The sequence below is a fragment of the Aegilops tauschii genome, chromosome 7, assembly GCF_002575655.3.
Source record: "Aegilops tauschii subsp. strangulata cultivar AL8/78 chromosome 7, Aet v6.0, whole genome shotgun sequence".
In the NCBI taxonomy this organism is placed as follows: domain Eukaryota; kingdom Viridiplantae; phylum Streptophyta; class Magnoliopsida; order Poales; family Poaceae; genus Aegilops; species Aegilops tauschii.
Genome location: NC_053041.3, coordinates 177,383,778 through 177,394,548, shown reverse-complemented (window position 1 = coordinate 177,394,548; position 10,771 = coordinate 177,383,778). Strand labels below are relative to the sequence as shown.

Genomic DNA, 10,771 nt, shown 5'->3' with positions numbered 1-10,771 from the left:
TTTCCTCGGGCAAAAAGGCGAGCCCCAGCTCCTCATTTTCCCGGTCGGTGACGAGCTGGGAAGGGTCCCACAGGTCAGCGTGCACCCCTGCTCGCTGCTCCTCACTTGTCCCCATCAGTTGGACGTAGAAGTCGTAGACATGACTCACTATGTCCTTCTGAGCCAGCAGTAGCCCCTGATCAGACTGCAGGCGAAGGATCGAGCATCTACGCCGTCTCCCATTAGCGTAGGCGTGAAAGTATTTTGTGTTAGCGTCCCCTTTGAGCAGCCACTTAAGGCCACCCCGACGCCTCTAGTACTCCTCTTCCGCACGAAGCAATGACTGCACTTGGTTCTCCAACGCGTAGCGACGAGCCCATTTTTGTTCAGAAAAAGGTCGCGTATCCGCCTGTTGGTCGAGGCGTGCGATCTCTGCCAGGATGCCCTCCCTGAGCACCCTATCCTGACGTCCCAAGTTGGCCCCCCAGCCCTTAAGACTGGCCCGAAGGAGGCTCCCTACCGCGATCCAGAAATCCATCGGGCCCCGCTGGTTACCCACCTGGCTAACACAGGCGTTCCACTACACCCTGAAAATGGAGTCAAAGTCTGGGTTTTCGAACCAAGCCGTCTCGAAGAAAAACCTAGGGTTTCGACGCACCCTTTCCTCCCCTGAGGAAAGGATGAGCGGTACGTGATCCGACCCAATCCTGGCCTCAGCGACAAGCGAGCACAAAGGATATATCAACTCCCAATCGGGAGAGATGAACACCCTGTCCAGCACCGATCGCATCGGGGCCAGTTGCTTGTTTGTCCACGTGTAGCGAGCCCAGACCTGGCCACCTCCCTAAGAGCCATGGAGGCGATGGCATTATTAAACATGGACACCCTTGGCCAGTTAATATTGCAGTTGTTTTTGTCCGCTCCCGGGCTTATCAGATTAAAGTCCCCCCCAACTACTAGAGGAATAAGTGAAGAGCTCACCGAGAGCACCTTCGATTGCAATTCGCCCAAAAACTCGGTCGATCGCGAGTGATCAGCCGGCCCGTAAACCTGAATCACCACCAGCTCCTGCTGAGACTGACGGTGGCGAATGTGGCCAGCGAGAAAAAAGGCGCCCGCATCCCATGCTAGCACCTCATAGACTTCTTGATCGAAACCAAGTAGCATGCCCCCTGAGTGCCCAGACGCAGCTAGGTGGTTCCAAGTGAACCTCTCCAGGGGGTCAATGGCAAGCAACTCATGATGACGAAAGTCTATCTTAATGGTCGCCTGCAAAGCCACAATATCTATACCCTCCTTCCGCATATGCTCCTTAAGCCGGGTGCGACGACCCACGTGGCCGAACCCACGGATGTTCCAAAAGAAAGCCCACATCTAAATAATTCTATTACGAAGGCGGATGCCTCTCGAGGACACCGCTTTGGCCACACGCCTCACCTTGGCCCTGCAAGGTGAGGGAGGGGGTGCAACCCCTGTTGCCAACACCCCCTCTTCGGGCCGGACCACAAGTGCTCGCGAGGCCCCTGCCTCCTGCACTAGCTGGTCCGCGCGCCGCAGCCGCAGCTGCGAGCACCGCTTGCGCTTGCTCTGTCGCACGCAACAGAGGCAGCAGCTCGCGCATGCCCCTGAGACACGACACGTCCACCCCACTCTCCTCTAAAACCTCACTAAGATGATCATCAGAAAACGCGTTCAGCACCGTAAAGCGCGGGGGAGGGTTACCTGAGAGTTCGAGGTTCTTCTGGGCATGAATGAGTTGAGCCCGCTGCAGCGCCAACAGGCTCGCCTTTGCACCCCTGGAGCGCGAGCTGGAGCGAACCGGAGCCGCGGCCACCGCCTTGGACCGCTTGGCCTGCACGATCCGACCCAAGGTTGGAGCCATACAGGTTCGCCACCTCCACCTCCATCGCCACCACCGAAGCCGAGGTGAGAGCTTGAGGAGCGGGAGCCGCCGGAGAGCATGCGCCCCGGATGTCGAGCTTCTCCCAGGCCGCAGTGTTGATGGAGTCGTCGCCCATGCTCGCGTCGAGGTCCTTGTCGTGTCCCTTGTCCTGAGGCTTGTCCTTGTCGCCGTTGTCCGGGCCCTTGTCGCTGCTCGGAGAGGGGGGAGGAGGCAGCGCCGGAGCCCCACGGCGGGGTGGGTCGAGCTCCGGCTCGAGCTTGATGAGGAAACCCTCCCCATTGAACCAGATCTGGACCGATCCCCGCATCTTCTCGGGCTTGCGGCAGGCGAAGCGCATCCGCACCGGGCCGGAACGGATCAGAGTCAGCTCATCCACCACCAGTGGCCTGCCCAGCATCGTCAGCCCCGCCATCAGCCTGTCCACCTTGCGGTGCTTGGGAGGGATGCCTCATAGCTTAACCCACACCTCAGGCATGGTTTCCCCTTTGGGCGCATCGGTCACGGCATCACGGATGAGCGCAGTGATGTTGTTGATGGAGAGGAATAGCTTGCCACTGCGAGTAGCCATGCGCAGCATCGCCGAATTTGGGAAGACCACCGAGAAGCTGTCGGTGTCGATTTGAGCCACCTGCCAGTCCCACACGCCCTCAAACAGGTGAGGCAACTCAATCTCCAGAATCTCCTTCGATAGCAAGCCCGGGGACGCTGAGAGAATGGCAGCGTTGACCCCAAACCCGCTCTGCTCATCTTCGGCATCTTCAGGAAACTGCAGGCAGAAGAACCCCCCTCCCGGAATGGCGTGCCCCATAGTCTGAAGCAAGAGGGGCTTGCCACGAGAGGGGCAGTAGGCCGAGACGTGGCCCTCCTGGGAGCAGAGGATGCAGAGAGGCTGAAACTTGCAGTTGCTCTGGAAGTGATCTGCACGGCCGCACTTGAAGCACTCCCTGTCATTGGCCTCCTCCACCGGAATGGGCTCAGCGGCCGTGCCCTTGGAGGACCCCACAGGCAGCGAGGTCGGCGTCTTGGAGCTCGACTTCCCCACCGACTTGAACTTCTTCTTCTTTGCGGCGTAGGGGTCGCCGGTCCGGTCGCCTTGGAACTGCGGCATCTCCTCGAGACGCTTGAGCTCGAGCCCCTTCTTCTTGTATTCTTCCTTCTTCCGCTTCTTGCGCTCCTGCTCCTTCAGCCACCACGATGGCGGCGGCCCCCAGCCACCAGCCTCACCGTCGTGCGCCGCGCCTTGCGCCTTGGCCTGTGCGCGAAGCTCGCGCTCGCGGGAACGCACCGCTGCAGGGTCGAGGGGCGGCAGGGGACGCTTGTCCGCCCGCCGGTCAGCCTTGGAGGCCATGGCTACCACCTCGGCGAAGGAGCGCTCGAGGGACGGCGGGGGGGGGGGGGGGGGATGGGGAGAAGGGAGCGAGCGGAGCGGCCGAAACGACGCGCCTTCGATCTGGTGGCTGGAAACCCTAGCGATGGATCTAGGGTTCCTTTGGGCAGCCAGAGCCACTTAAGTACCCTCTCCTCTGGGCCTGGGCCAGGCGGGCCGAGCTTCCTGCTTACAGACACTGGGCTCCCCTGGCGCAGCCGACCCGGGCTGGCCACCACCACTTGGGCCGGACCCGAGCCAGAAGTGGGTCGCGAGTCCAAGACGGCCCCAAGGCCCATCTGACCCCCTGCTCCGGGACCCCAACCCTAGAGCAGGGCGACCCCGACGCCGCCGGCGCCTCCCGCACCGCCGCCGCCGGCACAGCAGACTTCCCTGAGCCCTGTGAGCCAGCCCGAAGCAGGAGGCCCTCCTCTGCATCCGGGACCGCGAGAACAGCGAGCCCCTGCCGCGGGGTCGCCGCCCGGGCGGCACTGCGCACGGCCCCAGCCTGAGATCCACGTCAACAAGGGCCACGACCTCCAGGCGCAAATGCCCGCCGCCGGCCAGCGAGGAACGAGCCCTCGAGCTCCTCCGCCCTGGCCACGAAATCTCCCACCGAGCACTGGGACGGACCGCCCTCCGCCCCCGCTCCATCATCCTCGTCTTCCACTTTGTCTTCGGAGTCCACCCCCGCCAGGCCTAGAAGCGGCTGTCGGACCAGCCTCCGCCCCCACCGGGGCGCACCGCGGCCCCGCCCTGGGCGCTGGGCACGCCGGCACCGCGCCCGCCTGGACCAGCGTCCACTCCGACGCGCCCCGCCGGTCCTGGTCCGCCGCGCCCGCATCGCGCGCGCCATCGCCATCCTGGTCGCCGCTCCGTACAGGAGCCGTTGGAGTCATTTTTTCCCAGTCCCGGCCCTTTTGTCCACCTGGCCCTCATTTCAGCAGTTGTTGTGTTTAGGGGGTTGTACCGAAGCAGAAGTGTAGTAGTCTCATGTCTTACTTAGATTGCGCAATGGGAATTTTAGGGTTTTGGTAGTGTACCTTGATGAATGATGATCATAGTTTTCTGGCCTTCTTTTTGTATGTATAGCGCTCTAGTCTCAGCTGCTTTGGTCATGAGCTGCACTGGTCTTGGTGATGCATTCCTAGCATGGCTGGGTGACTACAAGTTCCAGGCCACTTGACTCCATTCTAACTAGAAGACACGAATAAGTAAATTTACCGGTTCCGGGAGGTACCGGTTTTTAATTGACAGTCCATCAGTTTTATCTAGATTGGTGAGACCAGCTGCGTATAAACATGCAAAGCATTTCGCATAACTATACTGAGCAATACGGGCTGACACACCTACCGCCTTTTCGGAGGAAAAAGAGTATGAGACTGGATGACCACACACATGTAATATTCTCTCTCTCCCACATAAAGACTTGGGTTTTAATTTCAAGACCACAGTTTAAATCACTGATAACTTCTGAACCATATTTCCGTTTTTGTAAATTTTTATATATTTGAATCCAGGACAATAAGACCTTTCAAACAAGACCAATCTTGGATACATTTTGACTAGTTTGAATTTTATGTATCATATTTCAATTTTAGTTTATTTCGACTATTTCATTCATCTGAAACGACTAATTTCATTCATTTCAATTGAAAAACATGTTCCAATTATTTTCCAAAACGGATTTCAATTGAAAAACTATTTCACTAATTTCAATAAACAAAATTTACTCACTCCAAACAAATTATTTCACTAATTTGAAAATATATATTTCACTCATTTACAGAACATATTAGATTCACCCATAGAGAACTGATTTCACTCATAAAAAATATATAGATTTTAAAACAATATTTCATTCATTTCAAGAAACTAATTTCAGAAAACATATTACACTCAATCAATTGAAATACCATATTTCAATTGTTTCAAAAAAAAGTGATTTCACTCATTACGAAAGATAGATTTCGGTCATCTCACTAGTTTTGAAAACACATAACACTCACAATATACACATTGAAATAAGGAGTTTTAAAAAATAATTTAAAAACAATTTCGTTCATTTAAAAAATATCATTCAAATAAAAATTATTTTACTCATTTTAGAAAGGTCATTTTACTCATTTGAAATACTAATTTCGCTCACTCCATTTGAAAAGACATGCTCGAATTATTTCACTCATTTTAGAAAACTGATTTCACTCATTTTAAAACAAAATTTCACTAATTTTAAAAATAATTTGAAATAATCATCTTCACATTTCAGCCAGTTTCACATTTCACTAGATTTAGAAAACACATTACACCCGTTTACACAAGCTAGATTTCACTCATTTTAGAAATCACATTTCGCTATATTTAACGTATTTCACACCGAAATATGTGTCATGTGTATGGAAAACAAATTTCACTCATCTAAAGAAAATAATTTCACATGGTTGAGAAAACGTACCTCACTCAGTAGAGAAACTAATTTCAATTATTTCAAAAAACATATTTCGCTTGTTTCAGAAACCTAATTTCAGTCATTTGAAATGTTGAAATTAAATGTTTGAAATGCATCCAAATTTGGTCTTATTCTAAAGCTCTTGGCTTCAGGAATTCAAATATATAAAATATTTCAAAAATAACAGTATGGTTTAAGAGATAGAAATGATTGAAAATCCTAAAGAGAAAATAAAAGAAAAGGATTTGTACCACGGCACCACATGCAACTCAGGATAGACTCTCTCTCTCTCAGCTGACATGGGTCCCATTAATCTGACATTGATTTGACTTAAAACAGAAATACAAGAAATTATTTACGTCAATACTTTGATATACACATGTATGTGTATGGCAGCAAGGCATTGGTGAGAGAATCACCCGTAGCTCCCAGCACCGGTAAAAAACACTTTGCGCTAGAAGACATGACGTGAATCATGCATTAGTGAGGACAGGGGCCAAGAATTTCTCTCTGGGCTGAATCAGTTTGCCGCTGTTAACAATGTCTCTGAAGGTAAATAATACAGTATTATCACGCAACACATGTTGCCATGGATGAAAAGAAATGGATCAAAATCAAGAATCACAAGCAGCACGGAATCTGTCCTCTACGTCTTCAGCACCACATCATGATCGGATTGACGGAAATTTTAAGAAAATTAAAGGCAAACGGGAGGGGCAAGTTTCAGAAAACTGACGCGAAACTGAACTGGGGACATATTCGGATTCAGAAAAAGGAAATCTGACGCGTTCTCCATCGTCTGTCCAGCGTCTTTAAATATCAGCACAGAGCACGTTCGCGTCCCGCAGACAAACCTCGCCAAAATCCCAATCGCCCGCCCTTTCCTAGCTGCAGTAGAACCCTAGCAGCAGATCGGGCAGCCGCCGGCCGGGATGGAGGGGCTCGACGTCGACGACGTCTTCCACCACTACCGGCTGAGCCCTACGGAAGTGGAGGTCGTCACCTACTACCTGCCACGCCTCCTCTCCGGCGAGACGCTGCACGGCGCCGACAAGCTCATCCACCGCGTCGAAATCTCCGGCTGCGAGCCCAAGGATCTGGCCGCCCGATACGCGCCCGCGCCGCAGGCCGTGAGCAGCGGCGATCGGTTCTTCTTCACCGTGCAAGAGCAAGAACGGGAGCAAGCTCCAGAGCGTGCGCGGCGCCGGCGCCGGCACCTGGAGCATCCAGAAGACCACGGAGATTTGCCACGCGGGATGCAAGGTCGGCGAGGTCAAGAACCTCTCCTTCAAGAAGAAGGGCAAGTCGACAGGCTGGGTCATGGAGGAATACCGGTGCCTGCTGCCGGAGGCCACCGTCTCCGACGGGGTGAAGGTGTTCCTGCAAGATGCACTTGGCTCAGCATGCCCCTGACGCGGCCCGACAGGAATCGGAGGCGTACAAGCTTCAAGAAGCGCAACCAGAGGCCGTGACCCGGAGCACGCACGCGCAGAAGAGGCCAGCGCCCGCCGCCGCCGCCGATCCTCATCCGCCAAACCACAAGAAGAGGATGCGCGATGCCGTCCCCGTTTGAGGCTTGGGGCAGTTGGGGCAGTTGTAACGTATCAGTACCACTATTCAGATTTTTTACAAGTCAGTACCACGTTTGAGGCTGGTCGTTGCAATACAGGCTAAACTGCGTATAACTCTGTATTGACGCGGTATCTGACAACCCGGCCCCACCAGTCAGTTCACAAGCCGCCGAACCGGCTCGTCCGGTCTACCTGGTCGAACCCAACTCCCTCGAACCCAACTCACTCACTCCCCACGAACCCTAGCCCTCGCCCCGCTCGAGCTCTCGCTCGCCGATTCGCCGTCGACCGCCGCGCATTCCCCTGCCGCCACCGCGCCATGGTTCACGAGGATGAGAGCAGCGACGACTACCCCAGCCTGCAGTACATGAACTCCTCCGATGACGACAGCATGTTGTACCGGGTGAGTGGTGTAGCTAGGGTTAGGGTTAGGGTTCCTGCTTTGGGGATTTGACTTTGATTTGGGGGGTTTTGGTTCATTTTGCTCCCGCAGATCCCTGCCAGCATTGAAGACCAAGACTACATGGGCATTGAGACTGGAACCATTGTTCCCTGCGAGGAGCATGGGCTGCCATGTGAGAGGCGTGTAGCCTTTGAGGGATTTGAGACGGGCAGGAGGTTTTTAGCCTGTCCTCTTAAAGTAAAATTCTACACTTTCTATGTCTTTGTATTAAAATGAGTTAGTAGTAGCCCCACAGTTAGTAGTAGCCCCCCATGTAAGATTCTGTTCTTGTGATTGCCATTCTTTATCCAATTAGTAGTACTTATGCACTGATGCTGATCATTGGAGTAGGCATCTGTTAATTTTTTATGTGGCCAGGAGCTTAGTTTCCAGTGCACAACATTGTTTAAGCTTTGATCCTGTTAGTTTAGTGCTTTATGAGTGCTTTATAGTTGATTATTGTAGGTCATTGATTATTGCAGTGCACATGTTGTGTTGTTCTTTAGGTCATTGATTATTGTAGTATATTATTGAAATACAGTTAGTTAGCTCTGTTGTTCTTTAGTTCTTTATTTAAGATCATATTACTCTATTCTTTAACAAACATAGGTGCTGGATATATTGCAGGAAGGTCAGAACTGTGGTTCTGTTCAATGGGTTGACCCAGAGTGGCCTCCTACAATGCAAAATGCACTGTTGAAGCTATGGGAAATGTATCAAGACAGCAAGAGTGATAGGAGGAAGGATAACCTGGAGAGTTCACTCACTATTCATCATTTGACAGAAGAAAAAAATAAACTGGAGGCCAACTATGACAAATTAGTTGAAAATGTTCATGAACTTTTGAATGCCCAAGAGGATAGGGTGCTGGATTTCAGATATTTGCAGTCTAAGAGTGCAGAGGAGAGGAATGCTGAGGTGACCAACTCAGTTGTCTCAGATATGAAGACAGAGATGGAGAAGAAAGAGGCAGAGATCTTCAAGCTGCAAGGGAAGTATGAAGTCCTTATGAACCTGACAAAAGCCCAAGGCACTGTCATCAGGAACCTGAAGTTTAACCATTTGAAAGAGAAGGAAGTGCTTACTGCAGACATGAGGAACTTGCAGTTCCAGGTTGCTGAACTAACTAAGTCTGTGGAGAAGCTAACCCAAGAAAATCTCAAGTTGAAGCAGGATGCTGAACTCACCCAGTCTCAGGAAAAGCTTACCCAAGAGAGTCTCCAGCTGAAGGATCACATTGGTGATATGAAAAAGGGACATGATAAGCTCATCCAAGAGAATCTCCAGCTGAAGGATCACATGGGTGATCTGAAAAAGGGCCATGACAAGCTAACTAAAGATAGGGCTCAACTCAAGCTTCAGATTGCTAATCTGTTGAAGGCAGAGGAGAAGAACAAGCAGAAGATGAAGGGGATCCAGGCCATCTTGGATGAATGAACAAGATGAAGAGGCTGCTAAGCTAACCTTTTGGGAAGTAGTATCAATGGATCTATTCTGTATGTCTATATGGATCTGTTAGTTTGAATTATGGTTCTGTAAGAATCTATTAAGTATGTTGCTTTAAGTTATGAACTATGTTGTACTCCAGTATGTTGCTGTAAGAATCTATTATGGCTATGTTATGTATGGATCTTTTAGTGGAATTATCTTGCTTGCATAGATGCTTCATAGATGGATGTAGTTAGATAGATGTTGGGTTCCGTCGACGTCGACAACCCATAAAGACCAAAATAACAGAAAGAGTACACATATAACCCCCTCATCTCTTGGGGCATAATTGACATAGTTTAGATTCATGACTAATAACAGAAAGAGTACTCTAACAGATAGCATGTCAAACCAAAATAATAATTGTTTTGAAACAGACTTAACTTGCCCCTCATCTCTTGGGGCAGCACTGACATAGTTTAGAAACATGACTCATACATAGTAGAAAGAGTACTCCACCAGATAGCATGTCAACCCAAAATGATAACTGGTTTCAAACATACATAACTTGCCCCCTCATCTCTTGGGCATAACTGCCATAGTTTAGAAACATGACACATGACACTCAGGTATTTCCACTTGCAGTTAAATAGGACATCCATCCAGTATGAGTTGTAGGGCCAGCAGAAGTGGAAGCCCCAGCAACAACTCTTGGTGCAGAGAAAGGCCTTGAATGCCTTGCAGCACCATGCCTTGCACCAGCTCTTGGTGCAGCCTGTGCTCTTGGTGCAGCTTGTGCTCTTGCTGGTGCAGCCTCTCCTCTTGCTGGTGCAGCCTGTGCCCTTGCTGGTGTAGCCTCTGCCCTTGCTTCATCAACATTCCTTGGTCTTCTAGATGCCTTGCAAAAATGAAGGAAACATGAAGAGAAGGAAACATACAATAAATACAAAACATAGTACTAGTTAACAAGGTGCTTACCACATGCTTATTTTTTCTCGAAGTCAACTCTGGTTTCAATTGTTTGTTGCAGCTGGTGTATCTATGGCCTTGCAGCCCACAGTTGCTGCATGTTATAGTGGCCATTCTTGAACTCTCCTTTGGCTTTGGAACCTCAAATCTGCCCTTTATCCTCTTTTCTCTCTTTCTTCCCTTCTTCACATGAAATTTAGGTGGCTCTATGTCTGGTCCTGTTGTCTTTGTCCAATCATGTTCACCAGGAACAGGATATATCATTGGTTCATAAGCTGCTAGGTAAAATGGTTTTTTGAAGAATTTACAGACATAGTCCTCTGGAAACCTTTTTGCCTTGTTAATTGCTGATATTGCATGGTTGCATGGTGTCCCACTCAGGTCCCACTTTCTGCAACCACATGTAGGAAGTGCCAAGTTGACAGCATGTGTTTGCTGCCCACTGGTTACTAGCCATAGATTAACACCAGCTTGAATGGGTTTACAGAATCTGGCCCTTTCCTTTTCCACCTCTAACTTCTCAGCATAATGGGGTGTGATCTCCCACAGAGCTGCCTTTCCACTCTCTCTATTCCTATGCCACCTCACCATCTGCTTATTCTTAATACCATCAATCATAGTCCTAATAGGTTTTTTCCTAAAATCAAGGATGTACTTGTTGAAC

At 50.4% G+C, this 10,771-nt stretch overlaps 1 protein-coding gene across 1 annotated transcript; it reads left to right on the top strand.

The window, feature by feature from the left end:
• The first annotated feature begins 6,629 nt into the window (after window positions 1–6,629).
• LOC141026997 (NAC domain-containing protein 89-like) lies at window positions 6,630–7,110 on the top strand. The gene is made up of 2 exons (XM_073503906.1): window positions 6,630–6,827; window positions 6,871–7,110. The coding sequence occupies exons 1-2, from the start codon at window positions 6,630–6,632 to the stop codon at window positions 7,108–7,110; spliced, it is 438 nt and encodes a 145-aa protein (XP_073360007.1).
• The last annotated feature ends 3,661 nt before the right edge of the window (window positions 7,111–10,771 follow it).